Genomic DNA, 26433 nt, shown 5'->3' with positions numbered 1-26433 from the left:
CAGACCGTGGCCGAATGTCAAAAGAGTTATACACAAAGAACGTAGCCAGGGAATCGATGGTTTCATTGACATGGTAATTAGTTTCAAAAGCTTTGTTTGTTCGTTATTCGCAGCCAGAGCGGAGTTTGGTCCAGAGGGGGTCGGGACAACTTACTTACCACGAGCAGGTGGTGTTCTTATTTTTGGCATCTGCAAAGGAGGTTGGGAAGTTTATAGAATGGATGGTGGAAAGAGAAAAAAGAACAAGACAAGGGGAAAGGGAACAAAAAGGTCGAATCGTGGCTTTGTGAAAATGGCGCGCATGCTCCATCGTGACCAAATTGAAATAAAGTCAAGATCGTTGGCCTTGGATGTAGGCCGAAAGTCCTCAAAGTACAAATTACCTCGCTCGTATACCCCAATACACTATTTTTGAATATTTAAGTATTTGTTAAAATGAATGAAAAAAAATCACAATATTTACAAAAGATTTATTTTCTAAAGAATAGGCCTAGGCCTAACATCTTGATCTTCTGATTAGTTGAAAGTTGGCAAGAGAGGCCCAACCGGTACCCAACAAAATGTTGATCTTAATTTTAAAAAATAGATATCTATATCAAACAAACATAACGCTGATCATTTCAGCAAAATCAGATGTTAAATAAGATTGTGACATGATATGTTTGCTAACAGTTTTTCTAGGATTTGTTTTTGTGTTTCTAAAGCACTTTTTGCCTTCTTAATTCTCATCGATTTATTTGAAATTCACAATTAACTTATCGGACCTAATATCAACATTAGATAATGCAGAGGGGGGGGGGGTCGCCCGCAATGATTTTTTTTTTGGGGGGGGGGCAATGCCCACCCCCCCCAAAAAAAAAGTCATATGATTTTGGACAACTGGACAAATTTATAATATATAACAATTATACAATGTGTGTTTTAGAAAGTGTTGGAAACTGCAAAAAGCATTTAACTTGGAACGATAATAGGCCTGCTGTTAAAGCCCAAGTCCAAGTTGATTTGAATAAGAAGAGAAAAATATAAAAAAACAAATCTCTGAAAATTTTAATCAAAATCTGATGTTAGATAAGAAACTAATTAAAATTTGGATTAACTAAACAAAAGCAGTTATAGACCCTTTAGGCCTATATGTACATCCTGATCAGCATGCAAATGAGGAGAGTCATATGACCCACTATTTTTTTTGTATCTCATTATGAACCATGAAATATATTAATTTTTTCCTCATTGTCATGAAACAAAGATTTATTTCTTCCTGAACATGGAGAATCACAATTGTTTTAACATTTTTTGGTTCTTTCAAGTTGGAAATTATTCTCAAATCATAAAGATTTAAACATTGTATGATAGTTAGTGAGCAGCATCATCAGCTGTTTTGTAAAAAAAAGATAATGATAATAAGCAAATCAGCGTTTAATATGCCTGTTTTAATTTTCTCCTTTGATTCAAATCAACAATTTCTGGATAGGACTTGACCTTTAAACACACAAAATTGTCAGTTTTTCAACATTCTGTATTATAAATATATAGTTTGGCGCCGAAAACTTTGATTTTTTCCCCACAATCTGAACCATATGTCGATGCCCATGTGATCCTATCATTATTGACCCTACTTCTGTTTTGCAGAATTTAATTGAAGATTATTATCATGATTCTAAACCTATAGATGTATAGGCTCTTCATTTCGCCGGGTTATTTGGGAGAAATTTAAAACCTATATATATATATACCTCATCATCACTTTATCGGAATACATAATTTATGTAAAAAGCTAGTTTGCGACAGCCGACTCGGATTGCTTTCGGGACATCAGCACCCCCCCCCCCCCCCCATTAACTAGGCCTACGCACGTTGAAGGTTATCCTTCGATATTTTTTTTTCCTTTTTTGTAATTTGCGCTGAAAATACGAAGACATTTCAGGATAACTCCACAAATTCTTAACATCTAAATGCAAAGTCGCCCAAATGACAAGCTCGATCGCTTCACTCCCTCGCTTTCAAGTTTTTTTCTTCAAAATTTTATGCGTCCTGCCCCTACCCCAGCAAAAAAATCTACCCACGGGATGGGGGAGGAACACAATATAATAGTTTTCTCATTAATTAGGGCCTACATGAGAGTGAGACTAGAGTGTATACCTGCCCTTTTTGTGCTCTTCTACTCAGCCCCCCCCCCCTCTTTTAAAACTTGAAAATCACAGGGACGGTTGCCCTTTGCGGCTGCCGCCTTCAGCCCCGCCCCTGCCCCCGCATGGCCGTATGCAGATTTTTTTTCTGGGGAAGGACACTTTTGTAGAAACTCAAGAGTAGGCCTAATTGACCGAGTTTTTTTTTATTGGAGTCCTGAATTTCAAAAGTGAAATTGAAGGATTTCGTGCATCATTAATTTTGGTCAATATTGTGACAATTCTCAGTTTATAAATGTATCTCTTTTTTAGATTTCGGGGGGGATCCCCCTCCCACTGCGTATACGTTCCATATACCCTGCATGGCGCCGCCCCTGATTCTACCCGAGCCTTGCTACCTCCCGCTTCCTCAGTCCTCCCTCCTTGAGCTCAAGTTGAGACTTCCAACACACCGGCTGTGTCGAATGAGTTTCAACTTGGACGAGTTTGCTGTTGCACATGCCCCCGTTGTATGGAAATGTTTTGGCACAGAGCGAGGACCGAGTCAAAACTATGCCAACTATTCCGGAGGCGCACCGGGGAGTGACGGGCAGAGCTTGCCATATAAGTCCACTACAAGGGGACCCCGAGCTGCCCGGTAGTTGTTGTCGTGTTTCTCCTGTTCATCTTTAGATAGGGAGAGAAGAAGGGAGAAGAGTGCATCACTAGAGTGACGAGATGTTGATGACGGGGGATAACAGATAAGAAAGTTTCAAAATAGTTTTGGCGCGCAAGTTTGATGGAGACCATTTAGCAATGATCATTGCCCCATCCATGCAACCCACGATCACACACAAAAAATATGCATGGCTAATGGCCAACCCGCAGAGACAAAAAATAATAGGCCTACTCAACGTTCTACGGGTAAGATCTTGTAATGATGATGAATAACACCTCGCTAAATATATTTTCTTATCCATGTTAGCAATGGTGAATGCATGAAAGAGTACTCAAAGATGCATTTTTCAGATAAAAGAAGGGAGTGGATTGATTTTTTAAGAGCCTACACGGCAATGTGACCCCCTTTCTACTTTACCCGGTAGCCCCGCCCGTGTATCAAACTTCGATAAATCATGGATAAATAAACATAAATACTAGTAAAGCAAATGAGGTTTCAAAGCCAAACGGGAAACCGAGGCCTCATTCTCGGCGGCGCCTCTAATAAAAAACTTGACACAGAACATACTTTATTGCACAATTCCTGACACAAAGTTGTTAGTGGAAAATAAAAATAAGACAAAGTTTTGATAATATCGGACACACAAATAGAAAGTTATTAATGAAAAAAAAGTTATAGATAATTGCTATACCCATGGAAACTTCATATTGGCCACATTGACGATGTTGTAGGAAAGCAAGGAATACTTTTTCATAAAATGCAATAAATGCCATTTTTTCTCTCTCAAAGTTTTACTTCAAATTGTGACATCTAAACCCTTTGTTTTGGTTGTAAACTGTGCTGGGCATCAAAGGCGGCGGAAACGGGGGGGGGGGGGCGTGCCCCCTAAATTTGAGGGGGGGGGACGATCTGGCTGGCCCCTAAATTTTATTGGTTAATAACCTTTTTTTTTGCTCGTCAAAAATTTTGGTGATCTCCACCCCCTAATTTTTTTGGTTTCCGCCGCCAATGCTGGGCATACGATATTGCAACAGACCTAAAGTTCGAATTTTAACCATAATTACGTTTGAATGAATCGGACACAAAACGATTGTCAAAGAGTCTCTTCATTGTTAATACAATAACTTATAAATTGTGGCAAATATGATGTTTCATATAAACAATTCTATTCAATATCTTAAACTGAAACCACGCCACGTTTACATCTTTAATTGAATGAAAAAGAATTTGGAAATAGAAAATGCATGATGTTGTCCAAGTCAAATCTTGTTGAGAGATTTTTACATCCTTCATACTTCAAAAGATATATATGAACAAAAACCACTCTTTTCGTTTTAAATCAATCATTCTGGGATTAAAGATTTACCTTCTATGACCTTTACTTTGTTTGATATATATTTCTAAATATCAAAACCATATTTAATTACATGACACATAGTAATTATAGAAATATATGACATAAACTTGCCCATTAAGAAGAACTGAAGTGCCCATTATTAAGGAATTATTAAGATTTTAGAATGAATCGGAAAAGTTACAATAATTTAGGGAAAGTAACGCATGTGAATACATTTATTTTTTAATTTTATCTTTTATTCATTTAATATTATCATTTTATTTTTAAACCTTTCTTTGGTACACTATACTTAATCACGTCACGCGCACACCAAATCTTATCCTGGAATGTCAATTTTTCTGGTACGAAATACCCTTAATTTTTATTTTTTTCGGGTACGAAATATCCTTAATTTGTCGTTGAAAACCTTTTTTTTTGGTTGGGGGGGGCTTGTCAAAATTTTCCTCCAAAATATTTGCCCCCTCCCCCCCATTTTGGAAAATCCTGGATCCGCCCCTGACTGGAATTCTATATTTTTATAGTTACATACTAGCGTTCATCAAGCTGTAGACCCCTACCAAACTGAGATCGAATGATATTCATCTAACGTTTTGATACGTAAATACATTTGAACTTGAACAACGGTCGTTACTGCTTAGTTTGATCAAGAGAAGTAATAAATCCCTATATGTATTACCCTTCACTCTTGAACATTCCAAGACTTTAATGTGAACCAAGGGGAAAGATGTGTCGAATTGCGTTTTAATACCACAATCACATCGGTGACAGCCGCGATTCCAAGATTTTTTAAGGGGTGCTTTTCAGCACACACACAAAATGATCACTCCCAAATGAACGCATTTAGGGTTCTTCTCCTTTCTCTCTACTTTTTTTGTGGGGGGGGGGCGGGGGCAACTTAACAGGGTACACCCGGAACCCGAAGAAGAAGAAAAAGAAAAGGAAGAAGAAGAAGAAGAAGAAAAAATGAAAAAAAAGAACAAAAGGAAAAGGCGAAGAAGGATAATAAAAAAGGAGAAGACTTAAAAAGTTGGGGAAGAAAATAATGAGAAATGACCCCGAAAACTATGAAGAAAACTGAAAACATAACATACAAGAGAAGAACAAATATTAATGAATATATATATATATATATATGTATATATATATATATATATATTTATATATATATATAATATATATATAAACATCATCAGCCCACCTAATCAATATTCATGACAACCGTTTTCACAAAATATTGCTAAACTTTAAAATTCAATAACTTTGTTATCCGATTTTGATGAAATTTTCAGCATTTTGCTCTGTGAATTCTACTCTATTTATTAAGCTATAAATAGTTCAGCCCGGACCATCCCTTTGATATTATTACTACTTTATTATGGGGAGGTGGATACAACACCTTTTCAAAATTATGGAGTGGAGTGAAAATTCCAGGTTACAATCTCCACCATAGCGTTTTGATATAAAATATTGATAGGTCAAGTCCACCTCAGGAAAATGCTGACTTGAATAAATAGAGAAAAATCAAACTAGCATAGTGCTGAAAATTTCATCAAAATCGGATGTAAAATAAGAAAATTATGTCATTTTAAAGTTTCGCTTATTTTTCACAAAGCAGTGATATGCACAACTAGGTGACTTAGTCGATGATGTCCATCACTCACTATTTCTATTGTTCTTTTTATTGTTTGAATTATACAATTTTTCTTATGGATTTGACAACAAGGACCAACTTGACTGAACCATATAGTATTAGGCTTAAATAATATGCATTTACACCCACAAAAAACAAAAGCCATGGTATTTGGTCAAAAGAAAAAGTTGAGGGGTGCTCATTTGCCAGTGAAATTCAGGAACATACAATTTGAAAATGTAAAAAAGATTAAATACTTAGGTGTCATGCTCGATCCGGGCGTGACTTGGTGTGAACATATTACTAATATCGTTTGTAAAATTTCTCGAGCAATAGGTTGTATAAGGCGGATTAATCATTTACTGTCCTTTGATATCATGAAGAAGCTGTACTTTTCTGTGATTTTACCTTAAATTGACTACTGTAGTACATCTTGGGGAAGCAGTGCAAAAATACATTTAGATAAGATACAAAAACTTCAAAATAAATATGCCAGGATTTTGAAGAAAGATTATAATACATCACACATCTCTTTGTTGCAGTCACTGAAGTGGCAATCAGTAGATCAGCGTATAAAATATCAGTATTGTGTTTTTGTATATAAAATAATGAACAATTTAGTTCAAAATTATTTAAAACCTTTAGTATGTAAACGGCCCGTGAAATACAGGACACGGTTTTCTTTACGATGCCCCCTTCAGCTTCCCAAACCTAGAACTGAATATAAAAGAAAATCTTTCGCATATTTCGGACCCAAATTATTTAATGCACTTCCTTCAAATTTACAAGCCTGTACCTCCTTGTTAGTTTTTGAAAAATTATGCAAAGCCTTTCATACGAATTGATGAAGAGCGAAATAATATTCCATTGATTTACAATGCTATGTACTTGTATGTTTAAGTTGTCACTTCCCACTCTAAATTTTTTGATGTTGTTTCTGATGTTAAATAGTTTGTATTTTGTATTTTTGACGTTGATTGTTTTTTGATGATATATTTTATAGTTATCTTGACATGTATTTTAAACTGCAGGGCGCCTTTGTAAAGCAGTTTTAAGACCTGAACAGGCCTACCCTGCAGTATAAAATAAATAAAATAAAATAAATAAATAAATAATAGGTAATGCTAACTCAACATGTTCAGGGAGGAATTAATCGTTGTATCATTTGACAATTAGGAGAAAATTAGAATATTTCATATAATAAATACAAAAGAAATAGTAAGTGGATGACGTCATAGTCTCCTCAGTTGCATACCAGCCAGGATGTGTATATACCTGTTTTGAGAAATTAAGCGAAACTTTAAAATGTCATAACTTCCTTATTTCACATCCGATTTTGATGAAATTTTTAGTGTTATGCTTGTTTGATTTTTCTCTTTTTATTCGAATCAACTTTTTGTTGGGTTGGGCTTGTCCTTTAAATTGGTATCTTCGAAGACCTTGATTGAAATAAGCAAATATGGAAAGTGGGCACTGACACCCATTGGCGGCGGAAGCAAAAAATTTTAGGAGGGGACAACCAAAATTTTTTTGACAAGCAAAAAAAAAAAGGTTCTCAACCCAAAAATTATAGGGGGACGTAGGAAAATAAATTGACAAGCAAAAAAAAAAAAAAAAGGTCATCAACAACAAATTTAGGGGGGGGGGAACCGTCCCCCCCGCTTCCGCCGCCTATGCTGACACCCAAAACATTTTCTCCAAACAGTCGCTACACATTTGTAAGATTTTAATATTGAATATTGTATATCGCATGGCCTCTCTGAAAACCAGCAATTGGCTGATCGAGGGCTTTTTACCATGTTTAAATAAAATAAATAGATCAATCAATCAATTAATTATGGGCCCTTTACTAAATTTTCCTATTTCACCAAGTATTGATTTGTATGTGGCATATTCTGAATAAATATCCTTTTCATCTCATTGTGTTTGAAATCAACATACTTAAAATCTATTTCAATATTTTTTATTTGTTCAGCCATTTAAGAAAAAGGATGGTAGAACAATTCATGTATAAAAAGAAAAGATCATCACGGTCAAGATGAACCAACCCTATGCAATTTGTTCTCTTCCCACTGCCCCTTCTCATTCTTTCTCCCCGTTTCTCTTTCCCCCTCTCTCATTCTGTCTCTCCCGTTTCTGTCCATCTCCGTCTCTTTCCATCTCTCTCCCCCTACCTGTCTCTTTATCTTTCCCCGTCTCTCTCTACTTGTCTCCTTTCTCTCTTCCCCCTGTCTCCCTCTCTTTCCCCTGTCTCTCTCCACTTGTCTCCCTTTCTCTCTTCCCCCTGTCTCCCTTTCTCTCTCTTCCCCCTGTCTCTCTCCATCTGTCTCCCTTTCTCTCTCTTCCCCCTGTCTCTCTCCATCTGTCTCCCTTTCTCTCTCTTCCCCCGTCTCTCTCCATCTGTCTCCCTTTCTCTCTCTTCCCCCTGTCTCTCTCCATCTGTCTCCCTTTCTCTCTCTCCCCGTCTCTCTCCATCTGTCTCCCTTTCTCTCTCTTCCCCTGTCTCTCTCCATCTGTCAGTCTGTCTCCCCCTCTCTCTTTCTATCTCTTCCTTACCTTTCTTTTCTTTTATTGTACTTGCATCGATTTTATTATATTTTTATTCATTTGTTCTTAAAAGATCAAAAGCAATGATTAACATTAACAACATTGACAAATGACATTAAATTTAAGTTGATATTATTCATATATTCTTTATTTTCAATTATATAAATAAAGACTGAAATATTTACAGGAATAAGGAATTCCATTTGAAATATGAATGATTCCATCATGACACAAACCATTTATTCGTTAGGCAAGGGGGGGGGTGACAAATACCGGTATAAAGAAGAAAAAATATTTTTTGACATGATTCATATCAAAATAAAAAATATACCAATCACAAGAAAATAAAATTCATGTGAGTTTTGGCTCATTATATTCAGTGAATTTTACAATAGTGAAAAGGCATAATTAATATTACATAATGTTTTGATGGGAGGCTGTAAGGGAGGCTACATCAATCCCCCAAATTCAAGGAGAACCCTGAAAAGAACCAAAAAAAATAAGTACACATCTGACCCCACGCACTGTTGCCACAAAAATGTACTGGATAGCCACACCAGGCGTTTTGTACATTAACCATCCAGATCCAGATGGCAATGAATTTATCTTCAATTGATGTGCACATTCAGATGAAATAGTCCTGTATTTTGGTCTATTCCATGAAGTACATCCAACTTCCTATACACTGAATGAAAGACCTTCCTGGAATTATTTGTATCTATTTTATATTTCTCATGAAAAATCGCAATGCTCTCAACTGATCATGACTTGGGAAGGTCATGAAGAGAAATAATATGAAATGAAACATTGAGAAAAACGAGGGTCAGGCGTATAAAAAGGTTACAGGTCATGTGGTTAAGGGGTTATTAGAGCATTGGACTCATGATCATGAGGTTGTGAGTTCAAATCCCTAATCCGCTGTTGTCTCCACTTTAATTAAAAGACTTGTTAGTAATTTCTTTCCTCTATAAAGTCAGCCACTGTTGCTGATAACCAGAGATGTCAAATGTTTCCTGTGTAACTGTTCATACCAACTTGGTGTTAGGCAGCAGAAACCTCTCCTGCCATAATAGAAACAGAAATAGAAAAGTTGATTTCCTTTTAAGGAATTGCCCCATGCTTTCAAATTGCTACAAAAAGCTAAATGATTAAAGCTCTTAGAATTTGAAAACTGGAATGTATATTTTGATGAAAAAGGACAGCTTTCATCTTATCACTCTAAATATTACATGAACATGTGAGTACATTTTTTTTACAAAAAATATTGATGAACATTATTTTTAACCACATTAGACATATTAAATGGTCAGTAATCTTTATAAGAGTTATAAGCAATGGGTTGAATCTGAAAAAAAAAAGAATCCCCAAGGCCCATATTCACAGAAGTCACACTATGCTTTTGGGGTGATGACATTAAACATTTGCCACAAGACGACCATAAAACAAAGCTTAGAAATTGATAGTAAAGTTGATATTAGCTGATTGCACACAATGATCATTATAATCCATCATACAAAAACAAGGTCTGTAATAAATTGACAATGAGATTTCACAGATTTCTGACTGATATATTCCTGTAAAACACCTAATAATATCTACATGTAGGCCTACCATCACCAATCAAAGCCCAGTGTCTTCCAATCTTCAGAAACTGTTAAATACCTAGAAGTTACAGCTTTGTGAAGCTTACAGTTCAGCAATGACGAAGAAATCTCATACTTGAAAACATTCAGAAGCATCTCTTACTTCTCAGTCCTGGGTAATCTGTTGATGACTCTTGGCCATCAGCCACCTATCAAGGTCAGAATAAAACCTTAAGAATTTGTTATACTTCTCAGCAATGGAAACTATGTCGTTGATAAATCGGCCATCGTAACTTGGGGTCTTATTTTACCTGAAAAACTTCTCGGTAATGGATGCTCTGTTGAGAACCAAAAGGCCATCCCAACTCCGTATCTTCGACCTCGAAACCTCTAGCAAGGAATCATGTAATTCTTGGCTCTTGGTGCTCTGACCACAATGTGACCATCGCAACTCAGCATCTTTACCTTGAATACCTAAAGCAGCAAGGAATCTTATACTTCTCAGTTCGTGGAGTTCTGCTGACAACCAAACAATCATCACAACTCAGAGTCCTTATTACTTGAAAAGCTCTAGAGAAGAATCTTATATTTCTCAGCCCTGGGTACTCTGTTTATGACTAACCGGCCGTCGTAACTCAGTGAGGCAAAGAGCCAGGGATCAGCTGTTGACCATTCAGCGGCATAAACACTGTCTTCATGCTCCTCGTAGGTCGCTATTACACCATCCTTTATTGGCTCCTTAGTCCTGCAAACAAATTTATAATAATAATGATGAAAAGAGACGTACAGAGTACCAAAGTGTGACGTCAGTTGCCATGGTGTCGGGGTGTGCTGGTTCTAAACAGAGTCGCAGCTGACGATTGTCCGTACACATTTGTATTCGTCTGAGAAATAGGTTGCAAGCAATCAAATTCTGATAGCAGCCATTTTCTCCTATGAGAAACACACGCTTTACTTTGGCAGGTTCATTTGTTTAGAACCATGCCGCCATGACACCATGGCAACTGACGTCATCGCTTCCAAACTCTATAGTAAGCCTTGAAAGAAATACCAATGGGTGATTAATGCCACCTCAACTCAACAAAGTAACATTAAAAATAAATTAATGTAATTGCAGTTAACACTGATTTTAATGAGAAAGTCTGAAAAAGCAAGTTAAATTGCTACTACATGTATATTGTCCTAGAGCTAGCTCTTGTACAGTTACATAAAATGAACTTTGTGAAATCATAATCTAAGCTGAAAAAACGAACACACTGAAGACTGCCAACACAGATACGCACACGTGGGACAGTGTATTATTATTATTGTTTGGAAAAAGACCTGATAATTTGATGGGTTTCTATGTTTATTTCACTAATTTCTCAGCAATTACTTCCAGATCCTTTCTTGGCACAGATGTTTTATTCATACACAGACACTTGAGTGGTCAATTCCTTGCATTCTGTATCAACTCATTTTGAAATCACTACAACAGTCACCATTTATCTTTAAATATTCAAAGTTAACACATTTTTCAAAATACAGAAAGTAAAGTATGTGTATATCATATTCTCATCATATCAATAATAATCATCCTACTTGTTTTTCTCCTCACTATCCATGACGTCCTCATCCTCCTCCTCCTCATCGTCATCTTCGTCCATGTGACCAAAGGGTTCAGATGAGATAGATGATGCGTTGGTCAGAATAACTCGACTATCACTACTTGAACTTAGGATGAGTTGATCGTGAAATTGGTTATAACGAACGCTCCAAACCCTGAAGAAAAAAAGGTTTATTTCAAATCATCAGATGGGTTTCTCAGAGGGATAATTCAACATAGGATACGAGGCTAGAGGAATTGTTTGTATAAACAAACACTATAAACCCTGAATAAAGATAAATGATAAGCAAGTACTTCAAAGGAAAAGTCCACCCCAACAAAAAGTTGATTTGAATAAAAATAGAAAAATCCAACAAGCATAACACTGAAAATATCATAAAAATCGGATGTAAAATAAGAAAGTTTTGATATTTTAAAGTTTCGCTTGATTTCACAAAACGGTTATATGCACATCCTGATTGGTATGCAAATGAGGAGACTGCTGATGTCATCCACTCACTACATGTATTTCTTTTGTATTTTATTAATATGAAATATTCTAATTTTCTCCTCATTGTCAAAAGAAACAATTAATTCCTCCCTGAACCTGTGGAATTAGCATTGTTTAATACGATATGGTTCAGTTTAGTTGGTCCTTATTGTCAAATCGATAAAAAATGAAATATCGTATAATTCAAACAATAAAAAAAAAGAAACAGCTTATCATGAAATGGATTACAGCAAACACTCCTAACCTTACAAAAAAAGAGAAATCATATCAAAATATTTAAATCAACAGACTGTATATTTCATATAGTTAATTTAACCAGGATGAGTGGATAGTGGAGTTTAACTTAAAGGTCAAATCCACCCCAGGAAAATGTTGATTTGAATAAATAGAGAAAAATCAAACTAGCATACACTGAAAATTTCATCAAAATCGGATGTAAAATAAGAAAGTTATGACATTTTAAAGTTTCGCTTATTTTTCACAAACGGTGATATGCACAACTGAGTGACATGCAAATGAGATAGACGATGTTGTCCCTCACTCACTATTTCTTTTGTTTTTTTATTGTTTGAATTATACAATATTTCATTTTTTGCAGATTTGAAAATAAGGACCGACTTGACTGAACCATGTAGTAGTAAACAATGCTATTCCACATGTTCAGATAGGAATTAACCGCCGTTTCACTTGACAATTAGGGAAAAATTAGAATATTTCATATTTCATGTAATAAAATACAAAAGAAAAAGTGAGTGGATGATGTCATCAGTCTCTGCATTTGCATACTGACCACCAGTCATCATGAAAAACACTGCTTCCATCCAAAACTTATTTCAAATGAAATGTATTTAAAACCTAACTCCTTGCAAAGAGGAATAGCACTTGCATTCATTTCCATCTTTAATCTTGTTTTATTTGCATAATTCACATTAACCATTCATATATCATAATTATTCGTTCATTTTCAAAGATTTGCTCATGTCAGATTTTTAGTACATCAACTTTCCTTCCATCTTGGCTTTAAGTCCACTAACACAGCCTGAAAAAACTTTGTAATGCTGTGAAATAGTGACCACCACTAAAATGGGTCTAGCTAGAACACCGACTGTCACTGGAGGGAAAGTTTGTGAAAATGCAATCATTGCCCTTCATCATCCATGCTGAAGGATGGGTTCAAGAAACAGGTGACAATGGCCCGTATTCTGAAGTCGGGTTTAACTTAAACTCAGGTTTAAAGTTGTGGTTTAAGTATGGAGAGCCAATTGTTACATAAATCAATAACAGTAGAGATATCATACTTCAGCTCATTTGGCTCTCAAATCATTCATAATTTTCTAGAAAAGTTTAAAAGGAAAATTGTCTTCACCATCGATGAATTGGGAAAGAGCACAGTAAACATAAGGAACATACAACTTAATAAAAAATTATGATACTTTTGGTTTCCCAAACTTAAACCACAACTTTGAACCTGAGTTTAAGTTAAACCCGACTTTAGAATACGGGCCAATGTCTGATATTGACTGCCTATCAAAATATCAGGGGCCCGTTTCATAAAGAACTTTACAACTGTTGTAACTTTGCCATAATGGCAACTACCATGCTAACAGGGCTCAGCAGCCAATCAGAATCAACGTTTCCATTGTAGTTACCATAATGGCAAAGTTACAACAGTTGTAAGTCCTTTATGAAACGGACCCCAGGCCTCGTAACGGTTAACAGCGATCTCACGCTGCTCCACTTACCAATGTGAATGGTCATTCTGGACCATGACGGGCCATCCAGTGTTGCGGACGTCCCAGAACTTGACGCTGCAATCGTCCCCGCAGGACGCCATGTAGTATTGCTTGTTTGGATTGAAGTCCAGATCTCGTACCAACTGGCCGTGGGCGTTCTCTATCATGTATGTCTGTCTGCAGCGTATAACAATAATTCAACGTGCTTATTCATTCGTATTTGCAGAGGATGCGTGCTGCTTTGCAATTTTTTTTTGTCAACGTACAGTTAATTGATTAATTTTCATTGATTTTTTAAATTGCAATGCAATTTTGATTTTCTTACAATGTACTTGTCATAGCTACTGTTTTGTCATCTTTGGACAAATAAGTAGATAAGAGTAAAAGCATTTGTAATTTGGCGATGGACAGCAAAGAAATCCCTATGGCCCGGATTCTCAAAAGTGGTTTCAATTGTACCAAGGCACAAAACCATGGACTATGATGATTTGCGTACATAATTACGCTTATTTCATTGCATGCACTAAGAAAAGTCCCATGGAAATGCATGCTTTTAGCAAAGGGAGCCTAATTGAAGCGCAACAGTATATGAAATCTGCATAAACCATAATTTTGTATTATGGTATAATTGAAACCTCTTTTGAGAATACAGGCCAGTGGGTTCACTGAGAAACTGGGCTGTGGCGTGTGCCATAAGCACATCGTTTTGACGTGTGTATGGACTCTGGATCGATCCAACATAAACTCTTTGCACTTTGTACCTTTCTAAGAACAGGCGCTATAAAAATATTATTATTATACTTGTCGCTTGTGGGAGACGGCCAGATCACCGTTACATACAGTATCAATGTGCTACTCACTATACTAAAATTGATTGATACTTTCAATATCACTATATTATCACACCATCGGACAAACCAAATGTAGAAAACTTTGCCAATATCATTTCCTCAATGCACACTCTATGTGCATGCATGACATAAACTAACATAGCAACTGAATGGGTCAGGTCGATCCAGGAATTGTTCTGGCTCAAGTTCACCAGTATTTCTGTTTCCAATTTTACTGCTACGTTACTCCTGAAAATGGGATTAATTTAAGAGTCTGAGCAGTGTTGTCCTATTGCCAAGAGCATGATTACCTAAACAAATATCATTTAATAAAGGATAGACTAAATTTCCCATACTAATAGTTCGCAATGAAAAGGCTATTTCATGGATGCTGAACTGCAAAATATGTTTCCTGAAGTATTGTGATTAATGCTAGATAGTGTAACCTGCTGCCGGTTGGCATAAATCTCTAGAATTAGGTGATCAATCCATCATCACATTTGGCATTCCAATCATGACAAAATATCTTGAAATAATGAATACAATAGTTTTCTTCCTCATTACTTTATAAGTAGGCTACAAGAAAAGGCAAGAAGGATTACAGGGTAAATGAATTCTTGACACTCATAGCTTCCCAAAATTTGGGCCTGGACTTAGACCATGGTCCAAGTCAAACTGGGTCCTGTTGCATTAAAGTTATATCATGGCAACTTAACCATCCAATGGTAACTTCTATGGACTACTTGATTCTGATTGGCTGTCCAGAATCGTCAAATGGTAGTTACAAATGGAAGGCACAATCACCACTATAACTTTTATGCAACGGGGCCCTGGACTTCAGAATATGGGCCAGAAGTTAAAAGCCTTACTCCATTGATCTGAGATCCCATCCTCTGATGGTTGTGTCGTTCGCTGATGCAACCTGGGAGTTGTTATGGTGAGGGTTCCAACGAAGGGAGGTGAACTTTGGATGACCTTTGCCCTCAAGGGTTGCTGAACTCGTCATCTATTATTAAGATAAAAATAATGAATAAAATGAACATGAGTATAAGTCATTAATTATAGGTTTCAAAATCAGAAGTATTTTTCACTATAAGTTGCATGCACTCTATAAAGAAATGCGGGAGGCCTAAAAAATTGTTATGTTTCCCTCATCTCTGAAGTCATATAATCACACTGAAGATCGCCAACACAGATAAGCACATATGGAACAGTGTTATTATTGTGTGGAAAAAAGGGACAATTTAGTGGGATTCAATGCTTATTTTCTCAGCAAATTACACAATATCTTACAGTTAATAATCCTTTCACAGTTTTTTTTTTAATATTTACAGACTCATGGGTGGCCATTTTATTGGATTATGTATGAATTTGTTACTTTGACCCTAAACTGGCAGGGGGGTATCAACACCCACAACATTTTCTGCAACTATTCCGCTACGTGCAGTCTTTCGACTGCGCCGCTCGCTGACTTTTTACTTTGAAGTCTTGAGCATCTTTTGAGACCAAATATAAGATGCCCAAGTATGCGGATGAAAAATTGTGCAACATTACGTAAGTGCATGTCGGACCTTAAATTGGTCCAAAACGTGATTTTGTGTACAAAGTCAATGTTTTCTCATGTTATAAAAAAAAAAAAGATTATTTTTAACTTCATCAGCTGAAATTAATAATTGCTTTAAGCATAATTTTGCTTCACAAAAAGGTTCTGCTATACCGGTATACTTGGCAAAAAATCAAAGGAAAACTTAAGGCAAACAAGTGGAATGCCTCTGGCCGTCTCACCTGCATCACGCGGTTCAATATAGCAGCAGTGCTGACTTTGAATACTACTCTAACTCGTACAAGATGTTCTGTGATACATGGTTACTCTTATGTCCACTTTTTATGAACTAGACCAATAAACTTACAGAGATATGATAGTTATTCAACAAAAAACCCCAACATGGCCAAAGTTCATTGACCTTACATGACCTTTGACCTTGATCATGTGACTTGAAACTCAAACAGGATGTTCAGTGATACTTGATTACTCTTATGTACAAGTTTCATGAATCAGATCCATAAACTTTCAAAGTTATGATGGTAATTAACAGATACACCCAATTCGGCCAAAGTTCATTGACCTTTGACCTTGGTCATGTGACCTGAAACGCGCACAGAATGTTCAGTGATACTTGATTACTCTAATGTCCAAGTTTAATGAACTAGACCAATAAACTTTCAAAGTTATGATGGTAATTCAACAGATACCCCCGATTCGGCCAAAGTTCATTGACCCTAAATGACCTTTGACCTTAATCATGAGACCTGAAACGCGCACAGAATGTTCAGTGATACTTGATTACTCTAATGTCCAAGTTTAATGAACTAGACCAATAAACTTTCAAAGTTATGATGGTAATTCAACAGATACACCCAATTCGGCCAAAGTTCATTGACCTTTGACCTTGGTCATGTGACCTGAAACGCGCACAGGATGTTCAGTGATACTTGATTACTATTATGTCCAAGTTTCATGAATCAGATCCATAAACATTCAAAGTTAAAATGGGAATTCAACAGATATCCCCAATTCGGCCAAAGTTCATTGACCCTAAATGACCTTTGACCTTGGTCATGTGACGTGAAACTCATGCAGGATGTTCAGTGATACTTGATTAAACTTATGTCCAAGTTTCATGAACTAGGTCCATATATTTTCTATGTTATGATGACATTTCAAAAACTTAACCTCAGGTTAAGATTTCGATGTTGATTCCTCCAACATGGTCTAAGTTCATTGACCCTAAATGACCTTTGACCTTGGTCATGTGACATGAAACTCTAATAGGATGTTCAGTAATACTTGATTAACCTTATGGCCAAGTTTTATTAACTAGGTCCATATACTTTCTAAGTTATGACGTCATTTCAAAAACTTAACCTCAGGTTAAGATTTGATGTTGACGCCGCCGCCGTCGGAAAAGCGGCGCCTATAGTCTCACTTTGCTTCGCAGGTGAGACAAAAACAAAGAAATACATGAGGAAATATATGAGGATTACTTTTTGTAATTGTTATGAATGGTATGAAGAATATAAACCCCCCCCCCCCCCCGGCTAGCTCACGCACAAAACACAAAATAGCCTGGCCTGGTTTGGGCTAAGTCTCACAGAACACTTAACATCCCTTCCCACTCCCTCCTGTTTAGACCAGTCACAAGCCTGTATTACAGTAATTATCTGCTGGTACAAGGCTGCATAAATCAGACATGTTTTTCTGGATGAATGATTTCACCTAGCAATTATGAAGAAGTATACCAAATATCCATATTAATTAGACTTGAATAATCAAACAACTTACTCTAGCTTTGCTTCCACTGGCCTCTAGATCCCACATGAGAAACTTGTAATCAGTTAGAGAGAGGATCTTGTTCCCATCTCCTTGAGGCTCCCATAATACACTGTATGAAAAGAATGGTATAATAACTGAGAACATTCTCAATCTCCTCACCCAGGCATATATATATATATATATATTCAGTATTTTTTTTAATGTATGTCTCAAACAAAAAACTAAATTCTAAAATACAAATGTAATAAATCTATTATTTTTGTAAATATTTTTACAAAATATATTTCTTAGGACATCTGTTCTTCCCTTCTCATTATCTTCAGTCTTCCTTTTTTCGACTTTTATCATTCTTTGCATTTTTGTATTTTCCCTTTTTTCTTTTTCTATCTATTCTCCGCATTTTTCTCCCTTCACCTCATTTTTTTTCTTCTATAAATTTTGAATACTTTTATCCATCTTATCAATTATCATTTATTCCTCTTCAGCATATTCACTACTAACCCAACAATGGACATCACCTTTAAAGGACTGACCTACAGAGGGGCAGGGGTGACTGCCAATCTATGATTTTTCAAGTAGTGAAAAAAACAAAAGAAATAGAGGAAGAAAGAGAGAAAGAAGAAAAAACAGCATAAGAAAGAGAAATATAGGTTTGTACTTAATGTATATTACCCATATGATCCCATTGAGGAAAAAATTGTGATGTCTTGCCCCCCCCCCCCCTACAAAATACCCTGGCACAGCTCCTGTGTCTTAGCAATAAATACCTGATAATACTGCCTATGTCTGAGTTGTCGAGCCGACAAAGCACCTCCAGGTTCTTGGCATTAGACGACGTGTCGTCATGGAGACCAATATCTGATACATCTGGATCCTCCTCATCGATTGGTAATCTCCAGATTGCAGCTTGGCCCTGAAGTTTATTGTCTACGACTGGATGGTATTAGATGACAGTAATAGATAAATCACATCAAAGATTTCTATCATACTTCTTGACAATAAAATTGACATGTATTGATAACAAATCTAAAGTGAAGGTTTATTAAATCATATAACAAGCTTTTTATTCAAATGCGTGTGAAAAATGAGATTTTGAAGGACTAAGGACTGCATTTCAACTCTGAAGTGCAACTGAAGGGAAGACCAATTAGGTCCCTCATCAAAAATCTGAGCCCAGTCTTTCAGCAGGAAACCTGTCATGAAAGCATGATGCGTATTTTCATAATGGCTTTCCTGCATTCCCCATTGTTATGTCTGACATGTGACAATTGGTAACGAAAGGCCGAATGTGCGATTCCTGTGGCGATACACGCGGCTATGACTTTTACAAAGGTACCTTATTGAGAATCAGGGGCCCGTTTCATTAAGAGTTAAAACTGTTGTAACTTTGCCCTTATGGCAACTACCATGGTAACCTTGATTTCGATCGGCTGCTGAGCCCTGTTGCCATGGTAGTTGTTTGTTTGTTTGTGTTTGTTTTTTTTGTCATGGTACATGTAGTTGCCATAATGGCAAAGTTACAACAGAACTTTGTAACTCTTTATGAAATGGGTCCCCGATTCAAGCACAAGACATACATGTACATGTTGCTACTATGGTAGTTGTGCTTCACAGTCTTGTATAACTTACAAACAGCTGTATGAAGCAAAACTCAGATGTTTGCCATCACAAGCTGTGCAAATGAGCAGGCCTTACGAGATTGGGTGGTCCTTTTCAGGACAAACACTTGCCCCATGGTGTACTGTAAAAGAAACCTACTTCACTGGGCCTTACATTTTCGTATCAAATAAATGAAAGGCCCCTTCTATATCTATATTACAGCACAATTGGAAAAAAAATTAAAAGGACCCAAATATATTCAAGGCTAATGGTGGCTTTTGGAAAATTTGAGCCGTCAATGAGACACGTTTTACATCTATATTTCAAACGTTTCTGAGGATAGTATACAGTATCAAAGAGACAGATATGACGTAAGGTTCCGCGACATTTGCTTTGCACCACTTGCTCATCAATAAATTCCACACACTAGTCGGATTAAACACTACCCTATCCTAAACCTATCACAAAACCATACTGAGACCCTAACCCTACTTCTCTAATAGACAAGTAAAGCCTGGAGCGATTGTCGCAAGAGCAAATGCGATGTCACCAACTACCAATTAATTCACAGCAGAAATCAAACTAGAAAATCTGTATCCAGAATTACTTTTGTTGAAGCAGGTTGATAACACATCCTTATCTCCAGGACTTGAAGCGATGTGCCAGATTTCTCCATCTTTGTGAAAGAACACTGTCTTGTCAAGAGCATTGTTATCCTCATCAAAGTCTAAGACATGCACCTTAAGTGTGGAGGAAATGAGAGAGAACCGATAACCAGACTGAAAACATTTTGTATTTTGTGATATGATATGAATCTTTTGATATGACATGAACGTTGTGATATGAATTTTATCTTCTTTGTTTAATTTAACTGGACCCCTCGGCAGAACAGCTGTGCTGTAATGGCTCAGCTGAGCAGGGCGATCCATCCAATGATCTTTTATCATGTTTTATATTACATGGTAATTTTACATGTACTGATTTTTATAATGGTAAATCCAATCAAATCAACAAAACTCCATGAGCATATGCACTTACAAAAGAATGTTATTCCATACCAATATCATTGAAAATACTAATGAACATAGATGGAAAGATATGTTTTGTGTATGTCAAAGTGTAAACATTAAAGGGGAATGAAATCTTTGGAACAAATAGGCTTGTGTAGAAACAGAAAAATAAAAGAATAAGAATAAAGAAAGTTTGAGAAAAATCAGACAAATAGTGAGAAAGTTATGAGCATTTGAATATTGCAATCTCTAATGCTATGGAGATCCTCACATTGGCAATGCGACAAGGATGTGTGATGTCACTGATGAACAACTTTCCCTTTGGTGGACTATAAAATACCCTCAAAATGTCTCTTTTTGCTTTTTCTTATGATGATACAAACTCTTTATCCATGATGTATTCTTAAAAAATATGTATTACATGCCCTCATGTAGACAGAACACATGATTTATGGATAGATGTGATAAAAGAGGCAATTCTAGTGAAATATATACTAAAGTAATGGGGAGCGTTGTTCACAAGTGACATCACACATCTTTGTCGCATTGCCAATTTGCTATCTCCATAGCGATCGCAATATTCAAATGCTCATAACTTTCTCATTATTTGTCTGATTTTTCTCAATCTTTCGTTGATCTGTTTCTTTGATTTTCCTGTTTTCACACAAGCTTTCTTGTTCCAATGGTTTCATTCTCCTTTAAGAGTCCATTTGCAAGACTTTGTTTAGACATCAGTGGCAAATCCAGGGGGGGGGGGAAAGCTGGCCCGTGCATCCACCATTTTAAGAACCATAATTGAAATTTTTAATGTAAATATGCCGTTTTACCTAAGTGTGCCCCCTTCCTTTCAAAAGAGAGGACTTGTATGAGTATTTATCACAGTGACTAGAATGTTTAGAGCCCTCTGGAGCCAATGGCCTGTATTTAGAACTTGGGTTTATTTTAAATGCTGTCCTAACGTTGTTGTTTAACTACGAATAGTCAACTGTGAAATTTGAACTGTAATCACCAAGTTTATATTTTGAGGAAAATCAATGATTCTTTTAATAATCAAAATTCGGCAATTCCCCTGGAATATTTGTTTTACCTGATTGTCATACTTAAGAGACTGTGTTCCAACAAGAAAGCGGATAGCATCTGTTTCAGCAACCTGTGCTGTCAAGCTCCGAGCCTATATAAAAACAAACAATTGGTTTTATTAACGTAGAGCTGGCAAATAACCAAACGTTAAAAAAAGGCGATTATATGATGCAACACACCTCACAGACTCTTTGTTTGTTTTTCCTGAAAATTCTATACATTTTTGTTGTTATTATCTAATCCAAAACTTAGGCCTAAAGAAATTGTTTGTTTGCTGTTACAGAGGGGGAAAAATGGGTTGGTCCAGTGTTTTTTTTTAAGGTTATGCATGTGGTGGGGACTCATCGCATATATGGACAAATAAATGTACATGTATGCACTTGAACAGTGCACATCATATGGAGATTAATGATTCAATGGCGAGACACTGGACTCCTCTGCTCATGACCATACTGGTTAGTATTTAAAAAAAAAAAGAAAGAAAGATGTAGGCAAAACAATACAAGTAAGGGTTAGTATATAAAGTACATTCTCTTTTTTCTTGGGGGGGGTTGAATTTTTTTAAAGTCAGCAGGGTTGATATGATTGAGTGATGGAGGGGCTCGAGTGCAGTTACGATGTGTTGATTGTCATGGGTTCGAGCCCTGGTCAAGTCTTGGATGGTGACGTTAAAGGTCGGTCCCAGATGTAAATAATCATATCTGATTGATACACGTCTGACAAAACTCAAATACACACACACAATTTACTTTTTGCTGTATGGCAAATGGTCGCACGTGAGGCTTACAAGTAAATAGGTGTGTAGGTCCACCCAAGGGTTCATTACCATCCTGCCTGTGGGGAATCTACAGGTAGTACTATGGTATGCCAATGCTGTACACTGCACACAATTCAAAAAATCATTAAAATATCACTTTTGTGACCAAAAGTACCAATTTCCATACAGTTGCATTTATTTTTCATTAGTTAACTTGGGGAAATTTTTGTATTCACCAGAGCGCTTGAAAACTCAAATTTTGGGCATATTTTTGTGTACGCCCTCTATTGGTGGAAAGTTATTTGGCAAGACAATTGTAGTTTTTCAATCTATATTTTTAATTAAGAAAATATAATTTAAAGAATCAAGATTCCAAGTTATGAATAGCTGTAATGGAACCTGGCATTTGTCCCAAAGAAAAAGAGAAAATAAACCAAACATTGCCAAACTTATTTCACCACACTGGGAGGAGTAACAGATAACAAGGTTAGGCTATATCGTAACCTTGTTCATGGCACTCATTCAATGAACAAAATAAGGGTGGCAATTTTGGCTTATTTTCTCTTTTATTATGGGACAAATGCTTGATTTTCTTACACTGTCAGTTTCCAATACAGCTATTCATCCTAACTAGGCTCTTATGTAAATTTGATTCTTTAAATCATTTTTTCTTAATAAAAAATAGAGATTGAAAAATGAAAATTTTCTTGCCATATTGCTTTCCACCAATAGAGGGCATTCACTAAAATATGCCCAAAATTCTAGTTTTTGAGCACTCTGGTGAATACAAAAATTATTCCCAAGTTACTAATGAAAAATGAATTGGAACTGTAAGGAAAAAGTATTTTTGGTCACAAAAGTGATACTATATTTTAATGCAGGGTGACCAGACGTCCCTTACTTCCCGTATTTTGCTCCTTTGTCCCGTCGTCCCGACAAACCTTCCTGGGACGCCTATTTGTCCCGTATTTCAGAATATTGAACAAAATATAGTCAAAATATAAAGTGACAAATTTTCATCAAATAACCAACATAATTATGACGAAGCAGAGACTACAATAAAATCGAGAACTGTAAACTTTGGGGGAAGTTCTGCGGTAATTTACTTAACTTCATGCATTGCAAACAAACTGGCCTCCTGCCTTTGTGTGACAGGCTACTAGCTAGGCATGTAGGATAGGAGCAGATTCTCAATGGTGCAAACAATCTCACATGATATTGACAAACAGTTTTTCCACCAAAATAATCACAAAATCGGCGGGAAATGTTCATAATCATATTATGGATTATCAGATTACTGATATGGAGATGTGATCGGTGGAACAAGTTATTGAGTTTTCATAACTAGATCTAGTTGTTTCATCTTTCGTTTTGAGTCTTGTGATCTGTGCGAACTTATATTGGGATGGGAGAGATGTCTGTGTATGATGCCGCAATGTTTCATCTAATTATTAATTTTGACAATGTTTCACTTTGAAATTTGATTCATTTCCAAAACATTTCATTTTTTCAATTTTAAAGAAACATTAAAAAACAACCAATATTATTATGATTTTTGTTTGATTAGATTTTTTTTGCTTGAAACTTGAACTTTTGTCCTCTTTCTTTCTTTTCTATCATTCTTTCTTCATCCTATCCTTCCTGATTGCCGTTTTTGTTCTTTATTTCCTATCTTTTTTTTCCTGATCCTTTTATCCCTCTCTCTCTGTTCATTTTTCTTTCTTTCCTTCTTTCTCTTACTTTTTTTAACTTTCCTTTTTATTTCCTTTATTCCTTCTTTCCTTAAACTTTTCTTTGCGTCCTTCTCCCTCCCTCTCCTTTTTCTTTTCATTCTTTCTCTCCTTTATTTTCTTCCTTTTTTCTTTCTCTCCTCCATTCTTCCCTCCCTCTCTTTCACCCTTTCATTCTTTATTTTTTCTTCTAATTCTTTCCCTTATTATTTCTTTCCCTTCCTTCCTTCCTCCCTTCCCCTTTCGTGTTTTCTTCTTTCTTTCTTTCAAAGAATGAAGGAAACATTTTAATTTCCTTCATTCTTTCTTTCCTCCTTTTATCTTACCTTTTCCTTTCTCTCCTTTATTTTTTTCTTTCACACATTTATTCTCAATTCATCTCTTTTCTTTCGCCTATTCTCTCCTCCATCTCTTCCAATTCTTTAAGATTTTTTTTTCATTTTCCCCTCTATTTTTTTCTTCTCAATTCATCTCCTTTTTGTCTATTATTTCTGTTTTTAATTCTTTCGTTCACCCTCCCTTCCAATTCTTTATATTTTTTCACAAGTCTAACATTGTATCCAGTTGTTTGAAGGTTTGCATGGTGGCATGTACATGTAAGTCTAACATTGTAGCCAGTTGCCTTTTTGTTGATCTATTTTTATTAAGACCTGGCTCGGTCCATCCGCTCGTGCAGCGTGCTTTGACGATTGTCCCGTATTTCATTTTGTGAAATCTGGTCACCCTGGTTTAATGATTTTTTTAAGTGTGTGCTACGTACAGCATTGACATACCATAGTCCTGCCTGTTCCCAACAGGCAGGATGGTTGCAGTGAACAAGTGGTTCATGGCATGAGTGGTGGTGTAGCGAGTCCCTATATTGTATACACAGCACAAAAGTGAGCATATGGGACAATGGTAAACAAACGAACTGAAGCAAAATTAGTTTATTTTTAATTTTAAGCAAATTTACTATTCATAGAGTCTAGTTATTTTGCAACTTATTTACTACAAAATTCAATTCAATTAACTCACTTGAAACTCCAATCCATAAATAACTGGCGCTTCATCGTCCATTCCTAACGTTAGCAATTTTTAAACAGAAACTACTCACTCCCCAGGCTCAACCTTGCCCTGTCTGATCTGTCGATTTGCTGCAGGTCACATGGGTAAGCAATGAATTCCAATGCCCGGAGTTAGAAATGAATTCACTATGAATGACGTATTCTGTAGCGCGCGTAATTTGAAAGCGTTGTACGCGTTACGTAGAGAGACGTGATTATGTGGTGCCAAAGAGAACTCGTTTTTTAGAGAACGGTACGGTGTAGAGAACTTATGTTGGTTACCACAATTATTTTAATTTCAGTCTTCTCGATCTCGGTAGGCCGGGGGGGGGGGGGCACTCAAATTATTTTTTGATGGGGTGTGCCTCACGAAACTCTGAAATGGGGGTCTAAGGAACTGACTAAAAGGGTAAAATACGGGCCGTCTTTTCATTTTTTTATCTCTATTTTTAATTAGGAAAAAAATGATTTAAAGAATCAAATTGAAATAAGAGCCAAGTAGTATGAATAATAGGTGTAATGAAAACTGCCAGTGTAAGAAAATTAAGCATTTGCCCCAAAGAAAAAGAGAAAATAAGCCAAACATTGCCACCCTTATTTTGCCACACATGGAGATTAACCGAGAACAAGGTTATATTATAACCTTGTTCATTGAATGAGTGGGTAAACCCTTGAGCTGAGGGTCAAGTTTGAGAGATAGGCCTAAATAGCAGCTAGACCTACTTAGTGGGGGGGGGGGGGGTTCTTATTTTTATTTGGCAACCAGTCAAATTTGACTATTTTCGCCATCATATTAATTTTTTTAACGTTTTTTTTTTTCCTTAAAAAATAAATGAAAAAAGTAAAATTCAAAATTATATTTCTTTTTCTTCTTTTTTTTCCTTTTCTATGTCTTTTTTATAGGATATATCTACACGTACTAGGATTTAAAGTCAAGTAGGTGTGTCTCTCAGTTTTAAAATCAGGGCTTTTACTGAAAATATGTTATAAAGACCTACAACAAGTTTGCAAGTAAAACCTAGGATGAGATGACAGAGAAAAGAAATGAGGAAAATCACAGCTCCAATCCTACGCCCGTACCGGAGTATGGGGATACGTCTGTCCCGTTGATGTGAACATCAACGTCAGTGAAGTCTCGATCTTTCCCGGAGACAAGACGCCTTTAAATCCTACCTACTTTAGGAGACAAGCCCTTGTAGGATGGAATGTGATTTTGGATGAGTTAGGGGGAAAAAATATATTTATTTATATATATATACATACACACATATATATATATATATATTCATATGCATACGTATTCATAATTTAAGTATAAGT

General features: G+C 36.2%; 1 protein-coding gene across 1 annotated transcript; it reads right to left on the bottom strand.

The window, feature by feature from the left end:
- Positions 1–8861: 8861 nt before the first annotated feature.
- LOC121430642 (EARP-interacting protein homolog) lies at positions 8862–25211 on the bottom strand. The gene is made up of 9 exons (XM_041627962.1): positions 25085–25211; positions 21591–21674; positions 20101–20233; positions 18662–18827; positions 17904–18003; positions 15430–15566; positions 13740–13907; positions 11483–11662; positions 8862–10646 (listed from the first exon to the last, which is right to left on the bottom strand). The coding sequence occupies exons 1-9, from the start codon at positions 25124–25126 to the stop codon at positions 10472–10474; spliced, it is 1185 nt and encodes a 394-aa protein (XP_041483896.1). The 5' UTR covers positions 25127–25211; the 3' UTR covers positions 8862–10471.
- Between the last annotated feature and the right edge of the window lie 1222 nt (positions 25212–26433).

The sequence above is a fragment of the Lytechinus variegatus genome, chromosome 17 (genome assembly GCF_018143015.1).
Source record: "Lytechinus variegatus isolate NC3 chromosome 17, Lvar_3.0, whole genome shotgun sequence".
NCBI lineage: Eukaryota > Metazoa > Echinodermata > Echinoidea > Temnopleuroida > Toxopneustidae > Lytechinus > Lytechinus variegatus.
Note: the sequence above shows the minus strand (reverse complement) of the source record. Positions and strands in the feature narration are given on the sequence as shown.

Excerpts from the sequence above, each read along its gene's own strand:
- LOC121430642 (XM_041627962.1), bottom strand. The coding sequence starts at position 25,126 with ATGGACGATGAAGCGCCAGTTATTTATGGATTGGAGTTTCAA. Across the intron at positions 20,234-21,590 it reads CTCTTAAGTATGACAATCAG|GTGCATGTCTTAGACTTTGA; the intron begins GTAAAACAAATA and ends TCCACACTTAAG. Across the intron at positions 18,004-18,661 it reads GACATAGGCAGTATTATCAG|TGTATTATGGGAGCCTCAAG; the intron begins GTATTTATTGCT and ends CTTTTCATACAG.